The sequence below is a fragment of the Lolium rigidum genome, chromosome 1, assembly GCF_022539505.1.
Source record: "Lolium rigidum isolate FL_2022 chromosome 1, APGP_CSIRO_Lrig_0.1, whole genome shotgun sequence".
In the NCBI taxonomy this organism is placed as follows: Eukaryota; Viridiplantae; Streptophyta; class Magnoliopsida; order Poales; family Poaceae; genus Lolium; species Lolium rigidum.
In genome coordinates this window covers 262,088,149-262,114,174 of record NC_061508.1, presented here as the reverse complement: position 1 = coordinate 262,114,174, position 26,026 = coordinate 262,088,149, and the positions used below count along the sequence as shown (strand labels likewise).

The 26,026-nt window shown below is 46.5% G+C and overlaps 1 protein-coding gene across 2 annotated transcripts in view; it reads right to left on the bottom strand.

Annotated features, from left to right (window-relative positions):
• Nucleotides 1–2,283: 2,283 nt before the first annotated feature.
• LOC124693275 (protein argonaute 1B) overlaps nucleotides 2,284–26,026 on the bottom strand; it is a 41,227-nt gene continuing 17,484 nt past the window's right edge. The window contains exons 1-23 of one of the 2 annotated variants that reach the window (XM_047226756.1): nucleotides 12,078–12,174; nucleotides 8,135–8,928; nucleotides 7,834–8,054; nucleotides 7,611–7,760; nucleotides 7,388–7,521; nucleotides 7,066–7,175; nucleotides 6,880–6,986; nucleotides 6,648–6,786; nucleotides 6,404–6,520; nucleotides 5,913–6,020; nucleotides 5,504–5,575; nucleotides 4,812–4,934; nucleotides 4,553–4,718; nucleotides 4,358–4,479; nucleotides 4,149–4,286; nucleotides 3,812–3,954; nucleotides 3,667–3,729; nucleotides 3,528–3,591; nucleotides 3,291–3,426; nucleotides 3,124–3,197; nucleotides 2,952–3,046; nucleotides 2,834–2,865; nucleotides 2,284–2,725 (exon numbers count right to left, since the gene is read on the bottom strand). In XM_047226756.1, coding sequence (XP_047082712.1) covers nucleotides 2,523–2,725; nucleotides 2,834–2,865; nucleotides 2,952–3,046; nucleotides 3,124–3,197; nucleotides 3,291–3,426; nucleotides 3,528–3,591; nucleotides 3,667–3,729; nucleotides 3,812–3,954; nucleotides 4,149–4,286; nucleotides 4,358–4,479; nucleotides 4,553–4,718; nucleotides 4,812–4,934; nucleotides 5,504–5,575; nucleotides 5,913–6,020; nucleotides 6,404–6,520; nucleotides 6,648–6,786; nucleotides 6,880–6,986; nucleotides 7,066–7,175; nucleotides 7,388–7,521; nucleotides 7,611–7,760; nucleotides 7,834–8,054; nucleotides 8,135–8,920 — 3,303 coding nt within the window. In that variant the 5' untranslated portion in view covers nucleotides 8,921–8,928; nucleotides 12,078–12,174 and the 3' untranslated portion in view covers nucleotides 2,284–2,522. Of the gene's footprint in view, nucleotides 2,726–2,833; nucleotides 2,866–2,951; nucleotides 3,047–3,123; nucleotides 3,198–3,290; nucleotides 3,427–3,527; nucleotides 3,592–3,666; nucleotides 3,730–3,811; nucleotides 3,955–4,148; nucleotides 4,287–4,357; nucleotides 4,480–4,552; nucleotides 4,719–4,811; nucleotides 4,935–5,503; nucleotides 5,576–5,912; nucleotides 6,021–6,403; nucleotides 6,521–6,647; nucleotides 6,787–6,879; nucleotides 6,987–7,065; nucleotides 7,176–7,387; nucleotides 7,522–7,610; nucleotides 7,761–7,833; nucleotides 8,055–8,134; nucleotides 8,929–12,077; nucleotides 12,175–26,026 lie in introns of those variants that run through there. The other variant, XM_047226753.1, reaches the window with a different exon arrangement.

The following is a 26,026-nucleotide window of genomic DNA, read 5'->3' as shown; positions in this document are numbered from 1 at the left end:
TGGAGATTGTTAACAGACCACCAATCATGCTTAACCTTTAAATAATATGTACAAATTTAGCATAAATAAATATCTTTTAAAAAATCTAGAGTAGGGGGTAATGGCCCCCTGCCCTACGATAATTTCACTATTGTGAATAAGGGACCCTTGATATCGTTTCACCCTAGAGCCTTCGAAATCTATGGACCGGCCCTGGATATAGGCTCGGTTTCAAGTTGGACGTCTAAAGAAGAATGCATAAGGGGCAGACCCACGTTGTGCCAGCAGGTAGCCAATGACACCGGGTAAATTTTCGTAATACCTTATACTCGTATAGGATATACAAGGTGTGACACCCCCAATTTCTGTAGATGGACACCCGCACCCGGTAAAACTCGAGTGACCCAGCCCAGCAGCGAAGCGTGACACGACCCAAAAGATTGCAGCGGAAGCTAGCAGGCCTACCGAGCGATGGAGCGAGCGAGGCAGCCATGCATACACGGAATTGATCGATCTATCGACCGTGCCTCTTCCTCTGCTAGCCGAGAACAGCTAAGCGTTCTTTTTCACCAAAAGTTTGTGTGCAAACATAGAATGTGCAGATGTATAAGCAAAATTTTATTTTGGGATTTTTTAACATTTCATTTTTATATGTATTTTCATAATTAGTTTATATGCAACTTTTTCGACAAAGAGCATGTATTAATATGGAAGAGATACCAATTACACTCAACCTCTGCAACAACATATTGCTCGATCAACATTACAGATGCACACAAGTAAAAAAGAAAGAACAATTACAAAAAAAGGTCTCGCTACCAAAGTTGCCAAAATCATGATTCTAAATCGGATCATAGCCTCTATGATAAAATCGCAAACCGTAGGATTTCAACTTTCAGAATCGTCAAATCTTAGATTCTACTTAGTAAAATCTTAGAATCGTTCCACTCATTTTGTCATAAAGTTGGAGATCCCATAGTAGAATCATGATTCTTACAACTATGCTCGCTACATTGATCTATTCCTTGCCTCTAAGAAGGAAATAGTGGACAAGCACCGTCATAGCCCGATCATAAATCTTGGGTTTTGATCCTGAAGAAAGTTCTCGCTCTCAAAATAATGCTTTCAACAAGATCTTTGCCGGACACAACCAATTAAGATCAGACCATGTATTTTTACCATGAAAGGTAAGACTTTGAACTTCTCATGTGCACTCGTCCCCGCTTGCATGCCGCTGCTCCAAGTCACGAATCACCAAGCCAATTTCTCGTCACCACAAAGACTCTAACCACCATTGATAAGCTACCAATAGCTTTTTATTTTTAAATATTTCAACATTTTATTTCAAATTTTAAGAAATAAAAATCTAAAAACAAATTGTAGAGGTAGCAAATGATGTACACTACAAACCTGTAAAATCTCAGTATGGACAGTTAGTATTCTAGGCTACACAGAAATGAAAAAATTAATATCGTAAAATTTATCAGATTTGTTATTTCTTGTGTAGTTTAGAATATAAAATGGTCTGTATTGAGATTTTACAGGTTTATACTAGTGTACTTCAATTACTATTTTAGATTTTTTTTTGAAGCTATGAAATACGAATTTCGAGTGCTTAAAAATGAAGAGATACTCGGCCTCTGTTTCGAGCGTTCGGAATTCTCCTAGACTCGAAACAGGACAGGAACGGGACTATCTCAGCCCTGAAGCTGTAGGCCTGAGTGTCCAGAGGACACCACGAAAAGGTAATCACAGTGCTACTGCAGTTTTTAGACAGTCTTCACTTGTTACACTATACTGACGTGGCACAGCGTTACAGGGAGGCAAATAAAGTTGCGTGAAGTCACTTCCGACGGCGAGAAGCTAAGTGCGCAAGGCGACATTGTCCTGGCCCGTGCAGGTAGCCAGAGTTCCAAATGCAGAGTTGGTATCACCGACGAACGCACCACTATAACGGGATTACGTTGATTGCACAGTTTCTGCGATGCAAATGGTGAAATGAAGAACTTGCTCAATTCTACGTAATGTTTTGTAACGACAACGACTCCCGAAACAGAAGCTCAATCTAGGAGGGCTTGCCTCGATTCTGAAACAGAAGGTGAAGAGCATTAAGCAGCAAGCCAGCAACCTTAGTGCTGCTCGCTCGCAACCAAAGTTTCACATTTCAGAGCAAAAACTGAAATGAAAAGAAAAACAAGCATGAGTAGAAGATTTCAACGCACTGCAACACAAGAAGAGGGACAGATAGCTATCATAATAGCACAAGATCTACATGATCTCAGATTGCAAAGTAGACGGTAACTCTTTTCCACAATACCAGGTGATTTCACAACATAGGTTCCTCAACTGAAAGAGTGTTCCACAGTGTTCACACACGACACACCAATAAAAGCCCATACCGGTGTTTTAATCGCCACCAATGCGTACAAATACTTGAACACCCAACTCAGTCTTTAGGTTTGGATAACAGTGCAAACAGCATCACTAATACAGTTCACATACTTAATACCCTTACACAACTCCTCACTGGAACTACCACGACATTAACAGTAAAACATGACACGCTTCACGTTTTCTTTGAGAGCAGGCAGAGGCCTGACAGCAACATTCCCAAATGCTCTGGTACTGCGTCCACCCTGCTGAGGGCCACGGGCACCACTTGCCATAGAACCACTGTCAGAGGTATCCGGCTCCATGTAAAATCGAGCTCGGAAGGCCGCCAAATGTGCATAATATGCAGGAGGCACTGCAAGCAACCCAAACGGTCAGTATGTAATTTCAGAACTTAACAAGTGTGACCCCTCATTAAATATAGCGTGACAAATAGGAAATGTTGTTCCCATTTGAGACTTACCAATTGATACAGAGCGGGTGCACCTAGCATACCTGAAGAAATCATGTTTGATTGATTGGTCAGTTATGTTACACGGTACATTTTTTACAAAAAGGAACCTATGTAAACAGGAACTTACGTGTAGCACAAGTTATTTGTGAGCGTTTGCAACTCATCAGCGGTAAATTTGTTCTCGTCCCATAGTACGTGATAATGAGCAGGGCGGCTTGTTCCCTGAAAAAGAATCAAGACATAAATCAGCAATCCGCCCATTCAGCCAAATCAAGAATTGCAAATAAAGGAAAGCCAACCTGAATGCCAGCATGGCTACACAAGTAGAAATCGAACTCGGTCGGGTGGCAAATCTTTGAATCAACAACTGTGCCTAAAAATTGATGTATCATAAAGGTCCGTTTCACAGTGGTCAGATTTAGAAGCAAGCTAAGAGCATAAAAACTTGTATGCACAGACAACTAACCAGGCAGTATGTTCCCACTTCTATCAACAGTACGCTGATCATTGTGGTTATTAGCAAAAAGCCTTGTGTGGTGACGCTTCTGGACAACCACAAAAGTAACGGGAGGCTGATAATTTGGCTCCAAGGACGCACAGGCCTACAAAGGTAGTTCAGAAATGGCAGTTTGAGAATTTGCAGAATACTCAACTGTGGCTTGTCAGAGTTACTTTATAAGAAGTGTAGCCAAAGTTATAGTACCTTTCTGATTGCGTCAAGTTCATACAAAAGAACTTGATAGAATTGTCCCTCACTGACCCCATCCCTGAAAATATTAATTGTTTAATACGGAGTACCAGGCAATCATGGTTAACATAAATGCCCAAGAAAGAATAAGAACCTGTAAAATATGATTCTCTGGGGTTTCTGTCCAGTTGCCCTCTTGAAAGAAATGAGAAGCTCCCTGCAAATTGAACAGAATTTATTCCTTTAGCTGCATCCAAATATAGGAGTTAATATTTCTCATCAGATTAGTAAGATTGTACTTGATCATGCCGCCAGTAACCGTTCCTCGGTTGGGATCTTGCCATACTTTGAAAAGATCTTGTATCAACTCTTGCCTATGTGCTTGGGCACTCACTAATCCCGCATACTTAGTGACCTCAGGCCAGTCTTGAGAAGCAACCACCTAAAGGAATGAATATTGTCACCATTAGCAAAAATGTAGAATTTCCATTACACCTAGCAAAACAGAGGGACCATTTCATCTTAGTACTCCCTCCAAACCTAATTATAAGACGTTTTTAGATTACTACAGCAGTGTGCTAAAATGTCTTATAATTCAGTACAGAGGTAGTATCTTCATAGTGGTAAGTTACTTACAGCTGCAATAGAAGGACTGGAATCTTCTCCAGGATGAGGATGTGTAACATCAGCACCAAATATTATGGTTGGTCTGTCACTAACAAGGGGAATCCTCCTAGATAAGGCATCCACAAGTACAGTATTCCTTCCACCCACCTGAAGAGTAGGGAAACTTATAACAATTGAGGTCTATAATAAAGATGCAATTGATGAAGCTCAGTGAATACCTTGACATTTATTTTAAGAGCTACATTTGCAAGATACTGCTTGCTCATCTTAAAAACATGTTTAGTCAGGCAACACTGAGATACCAATCCAAGATCAGTCTCGCAAATCCTTTTGAGATCCCCTGGGATGGAAAGTAATGATAAGCAAAAGTATCCTCTTGGCAATCTTCAAATGTTCTTTGGAAGAGATCATACCATAAAGTGAACCATTATTGTCAGGCAGTATTACAATTAGCAGCTCAAGTTCTCTGCCCTGGGGTTTAAGTATGTTGGTGGCATCTTGATAACGAGCCTTCAGAGCTCTTTCTACATGTTCAGGTCTCGCAGTAAGTGAGGGCAGCACAGGTTCAGGTGCAAAGTCCTAAGACAAAGTGAGAATATGAAGACCAGAGTACAATATAACCAAAGTGATACAGATATATTATGAGAAACTAGTTGGATGACTGAACCATACCATTCCAGATACTTGGCACATTAAAGCAAGCTCATGACAGAAATTCCTGGCAGCATTATCTTGCACATTCCGAGAGAAGTTAATACATGCCCAGTGGTGGACTCTACCACCATTCACCATTTTCTACCCACCAAAATGAACACGCATGAGAACTATGTAAAATACAACATCACAAAAGGTGGAACATAGAGCAAAACTAAAGGCCGCAACAAGTAAAAAAATATGCACTTCCAGCTTCAAGAAAGCTAACAGCAGAGGGACATCAACTCAAATAATATAGCTTTGGGGTAAATGCGCAGACTCTTAAAAATGCTCCCATATGAAACTAGACAGTCCTCTGGAAATGCGATAGAAGGAATGAGCATAAGAATAGCATGTACATAGCAGCAATAAAATTTCCAAGGATGTATTTAACAAAGTTGCACGGTGCAAAGAAAAAGGCAATCCTTCTATTGTATTGCTAATGCAATGAACAGAAAACAAGCATAAATTATATTCAACTCTGGTGGTAACTGTTTCCTAGTTGACTGGTTAGTTTACCTTTTGTTAGTTACTAAAACAGTTTTTTTTATATATTTATCATACTAGTATAATACAATTCTTCAGCTTCGTGTACGAAAACAGGCAACTGAAGGCCTTCACAGGAAGAATGGAAATATTTTGTATTCCCAGGACATTTTACCAAGGTGTACCTTATTCATCATGTTCCATTGGCCGATCCTGGGCAAGACATCCTTCTCTCTGCCACTGTCATGGTACTTAAGCTAATGCAAAAAAAATTGCAGTCAGTTGCTATGCAGAACATATGCCCAATATGGAAAATCAACTGTTTCTCTGTGCCACTGTCATGGTACTTAAGTTAATGCAAAAAAAAATTGCAGTCAGTTGCTATGCAGAACATGGACAGGGGTGCGTGGAAGTTAGCTATCCACGTTCCGGAACCATGACTTGGCTTCGAGACCTTATGGGTTTCAACTCTAGCCTACCCCAACTTGTTTGGGACTGAAAGCTTGGTTGTTGTTGTTTGTTGTTGTTGCTATGCAGAACATATGCCCAATATGGAAAATCAACTGTTGTGTAATCGCAACCAGAAAGACATACCCTTGGAGGAGGCAGAACACGAGCTTCAACTGATGCGAGTCGCTCATCAATTTTTATGCCAAACTCCTGTGCATAAGGATCTTCATAGTATGCATTGTGATGCACCGTCTGGTAAAATAGGAAAGCAGAAAAGATTTAAAAATCCACACTTAAATGTACTAAGCTGGTGCAGACATATAACAGTGAATTGCTGATAGTGTGTAATAGTCGATACAAACACAAGATAGTAGTATCCCCTGAATTATGGTTTTGAACTTAACAAAAACCTCATTAAGCAGCTAACATCTTAAAAAGTCATTACCATTTTACAGATGCTTTAATTGAAATAGGGCGAATTAAAAACATCAAAGTGGAAGAACTTTGCCAACAGAGAAGACTAAAGAAAGCACAAAATAGGAACAAAATCACATGCAGGTGCAGTATGTCAGTAGGCAATTTCGCAACAACATGGCTATAATAACTTGCGCCAGAATTATATAATGAACATTCACCTGCAAGATGTCCTTCTCACGCTCTTGAGGGCGCTGGCAAGTCACTTTCAGTAGCGCAGTTATCTGTTTCTCATTCAGTCTTTTGGAGTAACGTTGACCTTCAACAATCTTACAAACCTGATATTTCAAAGTGATAAACTAATTGAACTCATGACAAGATGCTGAAGTTGGATATAGCATCGAGGATACACATGAACCAATAAATATATAATGTTTAAAATAGATTTAAGGGAAAGATGATAACCTCCATAGGAAGATAATTCGGCCTTTGCTGATTGCCCACTTGCAAGCAAGGTAGAGTTGTGTGCTGAATATTAAAACCATATGTCTCCAGGAAGTATTGCACCACAGTCTTTACAGTACCACGATCGTCAACAGGGAACCTACGACAGAAAACAAACAGGAAATCAATCACCCACGAATCTGCAAGAACATAAGAGACTTCCGTGTGTAAAGCAAGGGAAAGAAGCACATACGATAACTCCCGTGTAGTTTGTGAAGTAAGTCCAGATATACGGTATTTCCTACGCATGTTTCCTCGATGCGTAACTTCAACCTTTATACCTCGTAGGGCTTTTTTTATCTGCAGGAGGGTAAATAGTTATAGTAACTCTGCCCAAAACCAGTCTGTGAACAACAGTAAGACCTGTAACGAATCAAACCTTCACACGATCTGAATCAGATAGGGGTCTAACTGAGATGTCTCTGCACAGAAGCTGAGCAACAAACTCAATCACAGGGAGAGGCTCAATAAATGCAGTAGAAGACATATCTGCAAAAATAAACAGCATGTAAATCCTTATGTCAGGCAAGACCAATGGGCAATCCATGACTTCCACTAAGATGCTCTGTAAAGTGGAATATTATGTATTACTACAGAGCATTCAGGCCACCCACCACCCACATTAATCACAACTAACAAGACAACAAATGAACGATGACACGAGATAGATAAAGAAAAACAAAAGAGGGGTCGCATCTAACCAATATTCAGTGAAAGCCCCATCTGCGTAGGTCTTATACTTTGGTAAAATCCTCGCCAACTTTCCAAACCATCACCAAGTTTCTGACGTCTCCCTAAGTTAGGAGAATAAAATGATCGGCCAACTGGAGAGTACCTAGAGAAGAAAAACACATAAATTATAACCCATGCCACAGGAAAAACAATAAAACAAGGCATGGTTAAGCTAGGAGGCCTAAGAGATACCTGGCAGTAGGCAGCTCACGTAGCACAATGTCAAGCACCTGAAGAGCTTCTTGAGGTGCATCTGGTTGCCGCCCGGCTAGAAACATAGCCAAATGGTGGAGATCAGCGCGAGCAGCAAATTTGATCACCACCCTGAATTGTCTCTCACGCCTTGAAAGAAAAGGTGGAGATAAGCACAGAAACTATTAACACATTAAGTAGAAATATAATAGTAGCAGTATACCTTGGCGCAACTTGTCCACCACCAAGGCTTTCTTCTTCGTCTTGCAGAGTTATTTCAAATGTTCGTGATGGAAAAGGCAATGGTCCAGCCGTATAAAGGCTCTTCCTTCCATCATAGGCAGGTAGACGTCCATCCAACTGAGAATACCTATACATCTTAACAAGTTCTGCCATCACAGCACGATTGACACCACGCGATGTAACCTCTGGTGTTATGGACACCTGATGAAACAAGATCAATGATCAGAAATGACAAAATAGGAACTGCAGTGAGTAAACAAAACATCATGTCAAGGGCATACATCGTATTGGTGAAGGTCTTTATCAGGCAGCTCGGCAAAAAAATGGTTTGCCTTCACAACACACCTATCCCCATAGGTACCCTTTCCAGGGCGCAATGGGAATCTAACTGATTTGCTTGACGCCGGTGCCATTTGACTGGCTTGGCTGGTCGAACCTTGATCAATGATGGCAAGTTTCTGGAATTGTTGCTGGACTTGTCCACTGCTCACCTCTGCCACAGGCTGAGACGATGAGCCAGCTCCCGATGCGGATGATGAAACCATCGGGGCTTGATGTTGGACATATGGGGCTTGGTGCAGCTCGGGAACTGTTCTTGGTGGACCTGGAGGAACATTGCGTCCACTACTACCTCCCCTATGCCCACCCTGGTATGGCGGTGGGGCTCCACCACCTCTGGGTCGTGGACCACCACGTCCCTGATGGTCACGCGGTTGATATTCAGGTGGACCACCACCTGGATGACCACGCCCTTGATAACCACGCGGTTGATATTCAGGTGGACCACCACCTGCATGTCCACGCCCCTGAAAGTCACGCTGTTGATATTCAGGTGGGCCACCACCTGGATGGTGTGGAGCTGGCCCTCCATGGCCCTGGTAATGTCCACCACGGCCCTGGTGTTGCCCACCACCACGGCTACCCTGTTGAGGTGCCAAACCACGTCCTCCACCATGCTGTTGAGGCCCTCTGTCAGCTCCCTGTGAAGGTCCCTGCCCAGCAGCTCCGGAAGGCTCCCCAGGACTCTCTCCAGGGCTGCCAGGACCAGTTCTTTTCTTCCTAACCATGATGGTTGCTGCCAAGACAAGAATATACACTATCAAGACACATACGAACTATACCTTCTTGCAGAAAAAGAGAATATCAGAATCAAGAATAAACATGACAAGAAAAAGAAAAAGAAATGGGTGTGATTCTCAATACAGGATTCAAAAGGCAGTGCATATAGAGCATTGCATAATCTAAACATGGACAATATCTGCAATTTGCACATGTTTTAATCTTATTAGATATACTTATACCTCGTACAATAACAGCTTGTCAAACAAGACAATATAATCAACTAACATTTTATTAAGAAATAAGAAAAATGGGTGCAGGGTAATGCGCAAGAGGATGTGTATCGTATTACAACCATCCGCAAAGAGAACAGTAACAACTTTCTGAAAAAATGACAGCAATGCTTGCAGATGATAAGGAAAATCATCTGATATAATGTAACAGATAAGATAAGCTATTAAGAAATTGAGAAGTGTCAACTGATTAGATTATTCCAATGTAGGGTTAAGAAAGCACAAGATGCAAATACAGGAGTATAAACAGGAACCAGAGAATGCTATATCCACAAAAATAAGGAGTAAGTTGGCACAACATAGAAAAGACATTACCCATCACTCCATCAGTGTAAAAGAATCAGGGCATGTTTGATTCGCAGGATTTCACAAACGTAGGAATAGGAAAAATGCAGGAATAGGATATGAATGTATGTGTAATCCCATAGAAATTGGGTGGTTGATTCGCAGGAATAGGAAAAACACAGGAATCCTTAAAACCAAAATTATATCATGATTAAAATAAATGTAAAGATAAGATTAGGTCATTATCATGCAACTTATGACCTTTGTCTTGTTCTTTGCACATAGGAATGTAAAAAAGAGGTTTGAGTGGATTGTGCAATTCCTTTGATTTCCCTATGAAACCTAAGCCAAAGGAAAAATTCCTACACTTTTCCTATACCCCATTCCTTTGAGTCAAATGGATGAATAGTGTCACCAAAGAAAAATTTCCTATTCCTATGGCTTTCCTCCAACATTCCTATAAATCAAACAGGCCCTCAAACAGTAAATTAGCAATCACAATGTAAATATAAACGAGTTTAAAATGTGATCCGTTGCGGTGAGGGGTAGGAATGGTATCCTTGCTGTAGCTGGCTGACATAGAAGCTATGCAGATTGTGTCCAGCCAGGCAACTCGACTCATTGGATGAGTCACACATGTCATATTTTTTTCAATTTGCCTGCCCAGTTCTGGAAACCAAGATCGAGCTGCCAATTTCCCCAGTGAAATCCAAAACAAATCCTGACACCCGCTGACCCAGTGCTCTCCCTTGGCTGCTGCCACCGCCACGAGCCTGCCAGCCAGCACCTCCTCAAGTCTATGCCCCATGACACCGCCGTTGCTTGTGGGTCCTCCTCCACTGGCTGCTGCTGCTGCTGCTCTGAGGCTCCTCTCCTGGTTGCCGCGGCTGCTGGTCTGCTCCACCACCGATTGCTGCTGCTGGTTTTGTTCTTTTGTAGGTTGGTTTTGTTCTTTTGTTCTGTTGTGTTGCATATTTACATACTAGTATTGAACAAATAATCACATAATAATGGAAGTCCTAGGACCATAAGCATAAGGCTTGGAAATCTTTTAGGATCATTTCACTAGTGTCGTTGTATTTAGATCATATATGTGTTCAATCGTAGCTGTTTGGGCCTTTGGGATAGGGGTAGCATCAAATAAAATACTACAAATAGTACAATGAACATCATATTGTTCCCACTAGTAACTTATCGGAGCACCACCAACAGCAGATTTGTCCAGATAAACCGTAGGAGATCATACATTTTCGCACTTCTAACGAAGGTACAACTTAACCTGAAATCTAAACCATAAAAGTATTCACTGAGGCAGCAATTTCATCCTAGTTGATGACACATTTGAAGGAGAGAGGGTACACAATTAGATATTGCTTAATAACAGAAAAACAACAGAAATATCTATGTTCAAAACCTTAGAAACCACGCTACCTACGAAGCTTCAGAGCAATAGACAGAGCAGAAAACATATTTGTGCCTGAAACTGGACTGGAATCGCCAGACAAGAATGTAGCACCGCTAGCTAGCTGAGAGCAGAACAAACCAAGAGTATACAAGTACACCAGAATACCATCTGACTAGCTGAGAAAATTCAGCAGACTCTATATCCTTTGAATATTAATACAGCAGCACCACAAAATTCGAAGGAACATTAGCACGCGCAATATATGAGAAATCGTGTAGCGCTCGAAACTGTACACCGCCACTAGAACACATAATTAGCAATTGAAGTCCTAGGACCATTTAGATCATACATGTGGCAACGCACAGCTGATTGGTCCTTCGGGGTGGGGGTGGCATCAAATCAAATATTACGAAAGGTTCAGTAAACACCAGAGTTCCCACTAATAACTTATCAGAGCACCACCGACAACAGATTCGTCCAGATATATTTTCGCGCTTTCTAACGAAGATACAGCATCCCATTCGGAGCAGCTGACTCAACCCGAACTCCTGAAGCCTAGAGCAGATAATATACGAGGCTGCAATTTCATCCGACTTGATGGCGACGGATTTAAAGGGGGCACGCGGTTAGATATTGCTTAATGACGGGGAAGCAAGAGCAAAATCGATACTCCAAACCCGATTAACCACGCTACCTACGAAGCTACAGCATTAAGCTTCGGGGCAATAAACAGAGGAGACGGAATATTTGTGCCAGAAAATAGACTGGAATCGTCAGACAAGAATGTAGCGCTACTAGCGTACGCAGCGAGCGGAACGGGAGATGGCATGGGAACTGCGCTCAGAAAGAATTTCCGGGCAAATGCGTGCGGTCGGAAGTTGAGAGGGGTGGAAGGGTTTCCACATGCTCGCATGCCGCGACGGAGCATAAACCAAAAAAAAAACACGCGGAGGACGATCGCGCGAGAACGCGAGGAAAAGCGGGAAAATATCGGCGCAGGAATCAGCGCGCGACGAAAATAGATCCGCCAGAATCCGGCGACAGACCCCGGCGAGCTACACTGGAATTCCGCGGGCGACGGCGCACGCGGCCGCGCAATTTCCGCAACCGGCGGGAACGCCGCGGCGAAGCAGAGGCGCGCGGGACGGGGAGAGGAACGGATCTGGAGAGCGGGGCCGGTACCTGGTTCACGCCCGGCGGCGGAGGAGGAGGCGGCGGCGGCGAAACCCTAGGCCGTCGCCCGGCAATCGCTCGGTAGTGCTGCTGCTGCTGCTGTCGCCTCCGCCAGGAACAGACCCCTCTCGCACGGCTTTTCTGAGGGAGGAGGAGAAAGATGACGGCCGCTTGCGGTTAACTAGTGCAGGGGCGCCCGTGTCAGGTCCCGGGCGCGCGACGCGGGCCGGGTCTGAGTCGCGGATCGACCCGGTAAGGGCTGACCGGACCCGGTAAGGGCGAGTTAGTGGGCGTGGTGCGTACGGACATGGGAGGGTTGGGATATCGAAGCAATGAATGACGGCGTGGGCCCGCGCGGGATTCGGGCCGGGCGCGCCTCGGACGCGAGGATTAGTGGGGGCGCTAAACCGACATAAAGATAAGATAATTAAATTGTTCAAAAAAAAAGATAAGATAAGTAAAAAAACGGGCGGGGGCGAGGCGTCAGGGGTGGATAATTGCGCTGTGCTGCCCAGCAGGGCCCGTAGACGTTTCGGCTCCTGATTGGCGGCGTGCGCTTCCTTCTGCCGCCGCGTGCGGAGCGGAGCGCCGCACCTTGGGCTGCATCATGGGAGCGCACTCTGCACCTGCACGCCCATCGCCCCGTCGCTCTCACCGCCGGTACAGTAAGGATGGATGCACTGACCTGAGCATCACGAGTGAGTACGGTCGCTCACTAGGTTCATTACGCGTTTTCATCGACCAGACGCAAACGATTCCGGGTGTTTGTTTTGGTTAGAATATACTTGGTAAAATCCTAGGTCAGCTGCTCGGCGCAAAGTGATCGGTTTGTTCGTGTATTCTCAGTTTAAATTTGGGGCGTAAATACATCGGCGTTGATGGTCTGTCTCGCGGTGGGTGAGCGGCGTGCACCGCTTCCATGAATGCGGAAGCACCATCACCGCCCATAGCGGTCGTGGCAGGACTGGATGGCGGCGGATGGGCTTCAACGCGATTATCAAGGACATGCGCTTTGAATCCCGCATCGCAATTAAAGGTCACCGCTACCTTGTCCTCTCTAACGGCACCGGCAACCCCCCTTGCTAGCGTCCAATACCTTGCCCTGCATTGCCAAATCTAGCCTTTCATGTTGCCTAGCACGTTCGAGGAGACACTATGGGCAAAAAGTCGTTTCCACGGACGAAGAAGAAGAGACACGATGACGAGTCCGGGTCATCATCGGCAAAGATGAGGAAGCCACGCAACTGCGTGTATGTCCTTGTATGTGTGGCGCGGGCACTCTACGAGAGCAGGAACCCATGTGCGAGCCGGGACGATGTCCAATTGCCCCGAGGGCTGGCTCCTTAGACACTGGATGGTACCCATGCCACCGGTGCGACGGCAAGGCCAGGAGCGATGCTGACAGATCGAGCGTCCGCGGTCCCTTCTTCCTCCGAACCTCCTGGATGATCTCGCATACGACGCCAACTCACACATGTGGGGCAACTTCTGCCTCATCGAGTTCGGCTCGAGGCACCGCTCGGGCTTCCTTGGCGACGAACACTTTGTTCCGGCCCTCCATCGGCGACGGACGTGAATATGGAGGCCGCAGAGGATCCACCGGAGCCCAAGAGGGAGCTCTTCTACGCGACGTACCCTGGGATAACACCGACAACTACCTAGGCTACCTCGCCTACATGACTGAGAAGGCCAAGGCGGAAGGCACGCTAGACTAGCTCCTCGCCCAGCCGAACAATCACGACGGAGAGGAGGCGACGAGGCTCGCTATCTTGATCCCAAGCAGCCGGAGCCATGGTATGCCAGTGCGCACATGTTGACATCGAGGAGGAGGCATGCTTGCTCCTCAACCGCACCGGCCTTGTCCTCGTCGTGGGACCAGTGTGCAGCTCCTCCTCATCCTCCTTTGATAGTGATCTCCATGGACACAATGACGCCCAACTGGCCATGGTAGGTGCCGGTGACCGCCAACTTGACCCAGCTTCGTAACGATGCCGAGTAGTGGGCTAGGGTTTGGAGGCTCGTTTTAAAATTATATGTGTTTTACGCTTTATTTATGAAAGTTATGGAGTATTATTTTTTAGTAAAAGAAATTTGTGTACTAGAAAAAAAATTGCGTCGGACAGCCTGACGCCAAAAAAAAACAGGTGCAACAGTAAGACTCATTTTAATATCCGCGACTCAACTAATAAATAGATCAAAACAAATAATTTTCGTGGTCGCTCTCACCGCCGGTACCGTAAAGATCCCACCCTGACGGCCTGACCATCACGCTGGCCGGGTTCATATTACGACTTTTCTTCGCGTGACGGTCACACAGGAGTAGTACGTTCGTACACCCACGACGCGCCGATGACGTGGAGCAGTACAAGGCTCGTACTGTGGAGGTAGTACAGGCGGTACAAGTGCGTGATGGGTCAAATGGACGCGCGACCAGCGACAGCGTAACGGGGGCGTACGTACTGGGCGCGTCGCTGTCGCTGTCTGCCATCCCGTTTCGGCTAAAGAAAAGAAAGGGAATGGGCCGATGGACCCTGCCACGGCGCCGGCGAACAGTGGCGCGGCCGCTGTGGCAACAGCGGCGGTCTATGCTAGGCTAGAGGTAGCCTGTGTGCCCTACCGGATCAATGGCTGGGTCTGGTTCCGGCCACGGGGCGCACGGGCCAGTGCGTCGCCCACGCAGCTCTGTCGCACTCGACCCAAGGTGTCGCCGTCACTGTGCTGGCCGGAATTCTTCTTCTCGCCGGAGGCGGCCGGTGGGGGCCGTACCGTGTGCGCAGCCAGCCGTTGTTTCCATGCTGGGACCGAGGCCCGAGGACGGAGCCACGAGGGGCGCCAGGCCAGTGGGCTACCGCCTCGGGCTTGGCGACTGCGAAACCAACCAACGGCCTTCTCCTGGCCCTCTTTGCCTATTCCGGCAGCTAGCGTGGTGCAGCGACTAGCGAGCTACCCGCCGGAGCCCGGCCGCGCGCCGTCGCTCTCGGCCGGCCATGTGGACGGCAAAGGCATTGCAGAGCTGCAGAGACTTGCATGCAGAAGATACCAGCGTTTCGACCAAGTTCCTGTCCGGTTTCGGTGCTTCAAGGCTGCGCGGTAGAGCCCAGCTTCGCTGAAACGCTGGTATGGCGTTGGACGGCCTCGTTCAGGCCTCTGAAGGACGGCCTAGACGATGCGACACACTGCCAAATTCTGCAACAAAAATTAACTGGCAGAAGTAGCTCAGGAGCCTCAGGGAAAACATGTCCTTTTTGCGGAGCGAGACGGGAAAAGACGAGGAGTGAAAAACAAATCAACCATTGGAACCAAGGATGATAATTTTACCCATGGTCACAGCCTCCCGGGTACCCGCGGGTATCGTACCCGCATAGCAGGGTATGACACAATTTTATACCCATGGACGGTACCAATAATCTAAGGTAGCGCACGCAGGTATGACATTTTATCAAATTTGTTATCGACATATGTAACATTGTCATGTGTATGACATATGTAACCAAGGATGTTATTGAGTATGACAATACATGCTTGTGTACTATTTGATCTACCTGGCAGGTACCCGATGGGTACAGATACCCGACGTGTATGGGTAAGATTATACTGACTAATTATACGAGTAAGGGCATGGTATTGCTCTACTCTGTCTATAGTCTACTCATTGTCATCCTTAATTGGAACTATATCACCTCGGCCAAAAAATTGTCCTGAAATTTGGACCCCACAACCGGACCAGGCCAATCCTGGGTAATGTAGATGGTGATTTTACGAAGAGGCCACTCCATCATGCTTTCAGGCTTTTTGACCTGGCCAAGCTTGGGTCTAATTTTTAAGCATCGGGCTCTTTTTGGCTCGGCCCACAACATGCCCACGTATAATTGAAACTAGTGAAATAGTCTAATTGTCTAACTAGGTTATCTTTTTTTAGAAACACACGCAGACGCTCACACACACGCGCATACACTCAACTCTATGAACGCACACACGCACACCCTACCCCTATGAGCACCTCCGGAAGACTGAGTCGGCAGATTGGATCCTAAAATTGACGAAGTCACCACAGGCGCCTCGCTGTCGACGGGAACGTCGCCTCCCACTGAATGAATATTCCGCCTTTTATGAGACATGCAGATGTTAAACCTGAGGTGAGATACCATGGAATCTCAAGTTTTGGGGGATTTTAACCACATGGATTTTTTTGCAGTTGCATGGTCCACACGAAATAAAGGCATGATACAAGCAATGGGACCGAGATTTGGTGCACACATCTCGTTTTTTTAAACAAAAAAATCATAATTATGAGTTTAAAAAAATCTGAAAAACAAATTCGCATATGAGATGGTGTAAACATGCAAAATGTCAATTTCAAATACTCCCTCTATTCCTAAAAAAAGCTTCGCAACTTTTTCTACATACGGATAAATCTATAGCTAAAACATGTCTATATATACCTTCGTATCTAGATAAAATTGAGAAGCTTTTTCTTTTATGAATAGAGGGAGTACTTAATATTCTAAGCGACACGGATTTTGTCATTTTTGTGTAGCACAAAGTAAAAAAACTCCGGGTTGAGATTTTCGAGGATTTTGAGATGTATGACCGAAATCTCCCGAATTGTTTTCATATTCTTTAGTAACTTGTAAAAATACCGTTCATTTTTTAAAATAGCGAGAGCACTAATGGTTGAGAGCCAAAAACACGTTTTAACATACGATCCATAAAATAAGACTACTTGTTGACACTGTACATGCGTCAGTGTGATTATCTCCTTGCTGGTGCATTGACCATGGCGTGGCACGAAGTGACCGTGCCCGTGCACACACTACAGACGAACGAACAGTAGCGCCTTCCACTTCTGAGCTGTGGGCCCCTATTCCCAGGTCTCTTGCAGGTCGGCCAGGAGGCCGTCTCAAACGTGCCGGCCCGCCTCTATTTCCAAATGGGCAGGCCGCTCGCAACGCGAAACGTGTCCTGCTAAGCCGCGCGGGGCCACCTCCACGAGCACGACGGTGTCCACGTTCACGCAGAGCAGCGATATTGCGCCACTGCCCGCTGCTCCCTCGTCAGCCGCCGCCAGCTCCTCCCCGCGCAACTCCGGCCAGCGCGCGCCGGTAATCTGAGTGCGGGATGCACGGTGGCGTCTCCGATCTGGCTGGCTCTTGGCAAAAACAACTGGCATCGCATGTTTCCTCCGGAGAATTTTTTAACTTCTGGTCAAGAGAGAAGAGAACCTCGGAGAGGACTAGTGCCCGCTAAGTTTGCCACTCCAACTTCTACTACCCCGTCCATCTAAAAGTAGATATTAGAGGTTTGCCTAAACTATGATGCATCGATATTCTACTTTAGATAAACCTCCAACATCCTTTGATGAACCAAGGTATAATTTGATTCAATAGCCAACTCGGCCTAACTCTTTTGTTGTTGGTCAGGTACTCAGGTGCGTTGGCTCTCTAGCTCTGATGATTTTCCGTATGTTTAGTACAACAAGCTTTGCTACGATAAGTATTGCCCGGTTTCCAGTGGAGGTGTGACCGTGTGAGGACGGCACCCTAGCAACTCGCGTGCTAGTGTTTGTAGTTGGTTGGTGGTAAAGATCAAGATGTAATTTTTATTTTTTATTCCATTCCATATTAGTTGTCATTGGTTCAGAGTATCTATTCTACCTAGAAAATGGTAATGCTTGCGAGTGCATGAATCGATGCATTTACGGTACTAAATACCGTGTCACATAGTGTGTTTTTTAAGAACACATGAAGGATCACGTCTTCTACGTTAAAATAGAAATAGATCTTGTTATAACCACACAAGAACATAGGTCACAAGGGATACAGTTCATCCACACACACAACGCAAGCCAATCCTAGGGACTAGCAACCACTCCCACACACCAACAACACAAAACTCGACTTGCTTGATCTGTGGCCAACCTACCATGGCGAAGAACCGCGGCACCGAGCAATGAGACCGCGTCACGACCGGTTCGAAAAGCTTCCGACGGACAACCACTACTTCAAGCAACAACACGAGCAACGTACCACCCATCCATGTGCCTAGATAGAAGAAGTCAACAAGTGAATGGCACGCTCGGCCCAGACACAAAGAAGACACCAGCGATGGCATACACATTGTGCCCTCAAAGCTCACGCCTTGAACTTGGAATAAAGCCATCTCCAAGCAGCCGCCCTAGAGAGTCCACAAGCAACTCCTACAACGCCCCCAACGAGGTAAAGACGCCATGGTGCCGCCGTTGCATGGTCCGGCAAGCCGTACATTAGGTTTCCCCTAATGCTAGAGGCCGGGAAGGGGCGTCGCAGTCAAGGCCATAACGATGCCTTCAAGAAGGAAATGACACATGCGGGCCTTGCCGTCGTTAGCGCGAAGCAGATGTCTCTTCTTGGCTCACCCCTCACCCCCACGAGGTCCATCACAGCCGCAGCAAATGGAGCCAAACGACGGCAGTGCAAGGAGAGGATTCTTATCTCGTCGTCGAAGGGGGGTGATACGTCTCCGACGTATCGATAATTTCTTATGTTCTATGCCATATTATTGATGATACCTACATGTTTTATGCACACTTTATGTCATATTCGTGCATTTTCTGGAACTAACCTATTAACAAGATGCTGAAGTGCCGATTCTTTGTTTTCTGCTGTTTTTGGTTTCGGAAATCCTAGTAACGAAATATTCTCGGAATTGGACGAAATCAAGACCCGGGGGCCTATTTTGCCACGAACCTTCCGGAAGACCGAAGAGCATACGAAGTGGAGCCACGAGGTGGCCGGACCACAAGGCGGCGCGGCCAAGGGGGCCCGCGCCGCCCTGTGGTGTGGGCCCCTCGTCGACCCTCCGACTACGCCCTTCCGCCTACTTAAAGCCTCCGTCGCGAAACCCACGATGCGAAAAACCACGATACGGAAAACCTTCCGGAGACGCCGCCGCCAATCCCATCTCGGGGGATTCGGAGATCTCCTCCGGCACCCTGCCGGAGAGGGATTCATCTCCCGAGAGGACTCTACGCCGTCATGGTCGCCTCCGGAGTGATGAGTGAGTAGTTCACCCCTGGACTATGGGTCCATAGCAGTAGCTAGATGGTTGTCTTCTCCTCATTGTGCTTCATTGTTGGATCTTGTGAGCTGCCTAACATGATCAAGATCATCTATCCGTAATACTCTATGTTGTGTTTGTCGGGATCCGATGGATAGAGAATACCATGTTATGTTAATTATCAAGTTATTGCATATGTGTTGTTTATGATCTTGCATGCTCTCCGTTATTAGTAGAGGCTCGGCCAAGTTGATGCTAGTAACTCCAAGAGGGAGTATTTATGCTCGATAGTGGGTTCATGCTCGCATTGACACCGGGACAGTGACAGAAAGTTCTAAGGTTGTGTTGTGTTGTTGCCACTAGGGATAAAACATTGATGCTATGTCCGAGGATGTAGTTATTGATTACATTACGCACCATACTTAATGCAATTGTTTGTTGCTTTGCAACTTAATACTGGAGGGGGTTCGGACGATAACCTGAAGGTGGACTTTTTAGGCATAGATGCAGTTGGATGGCGGTCATCGGGTCTGGAAAGGAAGAGGGCATTACGAATTGCCGATTGTTTGAGTTAGGTTTGAGTTAGGAGTTCTAGTTTTCCCCCCGGAAGTGGCAGTACTTTAATAGAGTTGGTTGATGTTCTTGCTAGTGGCCAAGCTAGGAAAGCAAAGGGGGAAGCTAATACACCGTGAACTGTTTTAGAAACTCACACCATACTAATTAAGGGTTTAGTTTGATAGCCGAATTAGCCGAGACTACCCTGAAAAGTAAGCAAGGAGAAGAATGAATTACAATGTTTCCCCCCCCCGGAGAAAATCTTAACTTCTCGTCAAGGAAAAAAAAAACTAGCAGAGGACTAGTGCCTGCTAAGTTTGCGTATGTGTGAGCTACTAGCTAGTGCCTGTATAGTTAGCACTTACCATAGTTAGCACGTACTGTTGTTTATTTAGTGCATTGGCTCTTTGGCTCTCTGAGATTTTAGCATGATGACTTCCCGTTTGTTTAGTATAATAAGCTTTGCTGCGGTAAGTTTTGTTTTTTTAGTGGTGGATGTGCTAGCACGGTGGCACGTCATCGACTCGCCTTGGTGTTTGTAGTCGGCTAGGTGGTCTAAAGATCAATTTGTAATTTTTATTTTTCACACCTGCAGGCGTCACCGGTCCTCAATGCGAAGCAAGGATTTCTTCTTGGCCCACCCGTCACCCCCACGAGGTCCATGTGAGCAACGACAAACGAAGGCAGACGACCACCAGTGCAAGGAGAGGATTCTTGTCTCGTCGTCGGAGGGGAAGGGACTCCATGCCACCACCGACAGGATCATAGCAGGAGGCCTCCGTCCGCGCCGCATGGCCCCACACCCGCCGGTCAATGACCCGACGCCATCTGACAGCTACCAGCCACACCACGTCGGCACCACCACAACCTGGACTTTCCTGGCGGTGCCCAACCGCTCGACACCGAGTCCACTATGCAGGGAGTAAGGATGGCAATTTTATTCATGGATTCGGGTATCCATGGATATCCAGCCCAACAGGCACGACTATGGTGGGTTGATTATCCCCACGGATTTGATGGGGAGGATATCCAATAACTTATAGGGTGGGTATGGATAGAGGTTTTGCCCCATGGATATCCAATCGATACCCGACTGACATGTGAGCCCCATATGTCAGTGAGACATACGATTTAACCTAGGCCAGGCTGCCCTTCTCTTGAAGCCAAAATCACCAAAGGCCCGCTAAATCACGTAATCCCCGATTACCACTTCTTTCATGGCCTCCCCCTCTGACTTCCTCGCACACTTCGAGGGATGGCTTGGTCAGCGACCCTCCCTTCCACCTCTCCGTCAGTCCGGCTGTGCTCCTCCTAGGAGATATTGGCTTCATGTGGACGGCAAAAGCATTGCAGAGCTGCAGAGACTTGCATGCGAAAGATACCAGCGTTTCGACCAAGTTCCTGTCCGGTTTCGGTGCTTCAAGGCTGCACGGTTGAGCCCAGCTTCGCTGAAACGCTGGTATGGCGTTGGACGGCGTCGTTCAGGCCTCTGGAGGACGGCCTAAACGATGCGAAACACTGCCAGATTCTGCAACAAAAATTAACTGGTAGAGGTAGCTCAGAGCATCGGAGAAAACATTACCTAGTGCAATGCTTTCGTGGACTGAGACGGGGAAGAAGCAGATTTGGTGCACATGAGCACCCGTGCTCTTAATTTTTAAAATATTTAAAAAAATTGTATATCTGGGTTTCAAAAAATCATCACACTTATTCCATGATTACATATACGTGTTCCGAATACTCGAGCGAAGATTCGGTAGAAGTTGCATTGTATTTTGAACTACATGAAAAAAACAAATTTGTGGCTACATGTGGGGCATATATTTGTCAGAAATTTTTCTCTAAAATTCATACCGTGTCTTCGAAGCATTTATATATATGTGGGTATTTAATTTTAATTTTTTTGAAATCCAAATAATATGATTTTAAAATACCAGGAGCACTATAGTACTATAGCTTTTGTTTTTAGCAGAACGACATAGCTTTATTCAACAATTGCAACGTCTACAGAAATTGCCTACCGCTATCTAAAGTAGTCGATGGTCGTGCCAGTCGATGTGCTTCCCCATTTGCTTCACGTCCCTCATGGCTAAATATAGCCACAGAAAATCTATAGCTGGGCATGGGCAGTCCGGCCAAAAAATTCCAAGCCTAAGCCTGAAATTTAGAACCCACAACCGGACCGGGCCAGCATGGGTAATGCAGATTCGTGATTTTACGAAGAGGCCACTCCATAATGCTTTTAGGCTTTTTAACCTGGCCAAGCTTAGATCTGATTTTTCAGCATCGGCCTTTTCTAACCCGGCCCACAGGATGCCCACATATAACTGAAACTAGTGCAACAGTGTAACGGTCTAACTGGGTTATCAAACACATTAACTGGAGAAAATGCACAATTGAGATACTATGTAATCTCAATTTTTGGGGCATTTTAACCACATGGGTTTTTTTTTTTGCCGTTGCATGGTCCACACGAAATAAAGGCATGATACAAGCAATGTGACGGAGATTTGGTGCACACATCTCGTTTTTTTAAACAAAAAATCATAATTATGAGTTTTATAAAATTCTGAAAAACAAATTCGCATATGAGATGGTGTAAACATGCAAAATGTCAATTTCAAATACTCCCTCCGTTCCTAAAAAAGCTTCGCAACTTTTTCTACATACGGATAAATATATAGCTAAAACATGTCTATATATATACCTTCGTATCTTGATAAAATTGAGAAGCTTTTTTTAGGAAGAGAGGGAGTACTTAATATTCTAAGCGACACAGATCTTGTCGTTTTTGTCTAGCACAAAGTAAAAAAGAATTCCGGGTTGAGATTTTCGAGGATTGTGAGATGTATCACCAAAAATCTTCCGAATTATTTTCATGTTCTTTAGTAACTTGTAAAAAAAAATTAAATGGCGAGAGTACTAATGCTTGGGAGCCAAAAACAGTTTTCAACATACGATCCATAAAATAAGACTATTTGTTGCCACTGTACATGGGTCAGTGTGATTATCTCCTAGCTGGTGCATTGACCATGGCGTGGCACGAAGTGACCGTGCACAGACTACAGACGAACGAACAGTAGCGCCTTCCACTTCTGAGCTGTGGGCCCCTACTCCCAGGCCTCTTGGTGGTCGGCCAGGAGGCCGTCTCAAACGTGCCGGTAGGCGCGGCACCCGTGGGTCAGGCCGCTCGCAACGCGAAACGTGTCCCGGTAAGCGTAAGCCGCGCGGGGCCACCTCCACGAGCACGACGGTGTCCACGCTCACGCACAGCAGCGATATTGCGCCACTGCCCACTGCTCCGTCGTCAGCCGCCGCCAGCTCCTCCCCGCCGGTCAGCGCCGGTAATCTGGGTGCGGGATGCACGGTGGCGTCTCCGATCTGCTTGCTCATGGAAAAAACAACGGGCATCGGGTCTGGAAAGGAAGAGAGCAGTACGAATTGCCGATTTTTTGATTCTAGTTTTCCCCCGAAAGTGGCAGTAGTTTGATGTTCTTGCTAGTGGCCAAGCCACGAAAGCAAAGGGGGAAGCTAATACACTGTGACTTATTTTAGAAACTCATACCATACTAGTCAAAGGTTTAGCTTAATAGCCAAATTAGGCTAGACTATCCTGAAAACTAAGCAAGGAGAAAAATGAATTACAATGTTTTCCCCGGAGAAAATTTTAACTTCTGGTCAAGGAAAAGAGGACTAGTGCCTGCTAAGTTTGCGTATGTGTGAGCTACTAGTGCCTGTATAGTTAGCACGTAGTATTGTTTATTTGGTGCATTGGCTCTTTGGCTCTCTAGCTCTCTGAGATTTTAGCATGATGACTTCCGTGTGTTTAGTATAATAAGCTTTGATGCGGTAAGTTTTGCTTTTTTAGTGGTGGATGTGCTAGCTAGGACGGTGGCACGTCATCGACTCGCGTTGGTGTTTGTAGTCGGCTAGGTGGTCTAAAGATCAATTTGTAACTTTTATTTTTCACACCTGCAGGCGTCGCCGGTCCTCAACGCGAAGCAAGGATTTCTTCTTGGCCCACCCGTCACCCCCACGAGGTCCATGGGAGCAGCGACAAACGAAGGCAGACGGCCACCAGTGCAAGTCTCGTCGTCGGAGGGGAAGGGACTCCATGCCACCACCGACAGGATCATGGCAGGAGGCCTCCATCCGCCGCCGCATGGCCCCACACTACTAGAAAACAGCTTATTAGTGGCGCACCTATTTTGCCTATCAGTGGCGCACCACTAGTGCGCCACTGATATCACGCCACTGCTAACTGTTAGCAGTGACGCACTAGTGGTGCGCCACTAGTATCCAATATATCAATGGCGCAGCAGGTGGTGCGCCACTACTAACATGTTATGGTGCGCCACTATTTTAAGCTCTACGGTGCGCCACTACCACTTATTAGACGGTGCGCTACTACATTAAACTGCGGTGCGCCACTACCACTGATTAGATTAAAAATAAAAAAACCCACAGGCCTGCGTGTGGCAGGCGGAATCTGAGCTGACCCGTTTCTAAAGGCTACTTTTGTTATATTATTATAATAAGGTAGAGTTATTACAGGACCTAAATGCAGAAATACCAAAGTTTTTCATCTTTGCAACAACAACCCTAAGAAAATGAAAAAAAAGCAATCAAATCCTTGCTCGCACAGTCTCCTCTTCGATCTGCGCGACGCTGCCCTTGAGGTGGTTGCGCGAGCTCGCCGGCGGCCGTGACGTTGTCCTCGTCGTGCTGCCCGGCCACCGTGCTCCTCGCCGTGCCCTGGGTCCAGCAGCTTCCGCCGCCATACGCGCAGGCTCCGATAGACCTTGCAGAGGACAAGCTCGTCGTCCTCTGAGGCGTCCGAGTTGAGGCCGATCTCGGCATGAGCCAGCCGGAGCGGAGGAGGCGGCCGTCCCCCTTGCCCTTGGTGGCGAAGGAGAAGGTCTGGCGGTAGCCAATCTGGCGGGTGTGGCTGATTCCGGCGAAGAGGGGCTTGGCGGCGCGCTCCGAGTGCCAGCAGCCGCCGTCCACGGTGCAGGACTTGCGCTGGCCGCGGCGGTTCTTGGAGCGCAGGGTGGAGAAGAAGTACCAGCCCTCGAGGCCGTCGCTGGCCGTGGCGGGGGCGAAGTGTGGTGACCCGGCATACCACTGCATGGTGTAGTATGCAAGTCTGATATAACACCAATGAAACACAGTTCCACTAGTATTATATCGCTCAGAGTGGTACAACAGAAACATATGCGGGTCCAAGGCATGTCTATAGAATTACAACATTGACTCGTTACAAAAGATCATCACAGCCTCCTACTTTACAATGAGGTAAAACTGCAAATAAACTCCAGAAGAACGACTCGTGGTCTAGTCCCTAACACGAACTCTACTTGTAGAGTATTTAACTAGCTACGGAGGCTATGAATAGATTCTAGCTAAATAGGAGCTAAGTTTAGGAAGCTAGTTCCTTTCTATTGCTAATCTAGGTTTCTCCTTGTTGGATGTGGTATCTGACTCTTCTGACAGGTTCCTGTCCCTTGAAGTAGTTCTTGACTCTCGGTCTTCGAGTTGCACTGTAGATCCTCCTTCGATGCCTCCATATCTAAGCAGGGGATTTAAGAGTGGGATGAGTACGAGCGTACTCAACAAGTTCATAATAGGAAAGAGGTGTTTAATGCACTAGCTACGGCATTAGACCAGAAAGTCTAATACCAATGCAGGTTTTCATAATCATTTCTTCAAAAGGTTGCTTTTATTCGGAAGAACTATGTCCGTCGGCCTTCACCGGTTTACTAGAACTTCATGGAGCTCCTTTCCGGCCGCGTTCGCAGTTCCATATCCCGGAACGAGGAGTGACGGAGTCACGGTTCTTTACACTCTGCAGAGGTGTGTTGCTTTACCCATAAGAGATCTTAACCTTGGTGCCAACCGAGTTGCAGGCTCGTCCACACTTCCTTTGGTGTGAGGCCCGGTATAAGGTCTAGCCAATCATGTTCCTCCGCTACCTCGAACACCCACCCGTTGTTGCATGCCCCGACCACGGGTCCACGCCGGTCCCATTATTCCCGTAATTTCGGGGTGGACCCCGACCACGACGACGGTGCTCGGCTCTACCATACACGCCTACGCCGGTAGGCTGCAACCCATCATAGACCGCATTACCGTGGGGAATTAGAATGGGATCCCCACCCTCCGGTTGTTCCGCAAGACACAAGCCGCTACGGCAAGCAATGCTTTACCGTGGGGAATTAGAATGGGATCCCCACCCTCCGGTTGTTCCGCCGGATACAAGCGCTACGGTAAGCGCATCCGTTGATGAACGAGAGGTGGAAACACTTTTGACTACTCCGTCCCACTCCGGATCTTATGGTTAACACGGGTATTACGGCACAAGAATCACT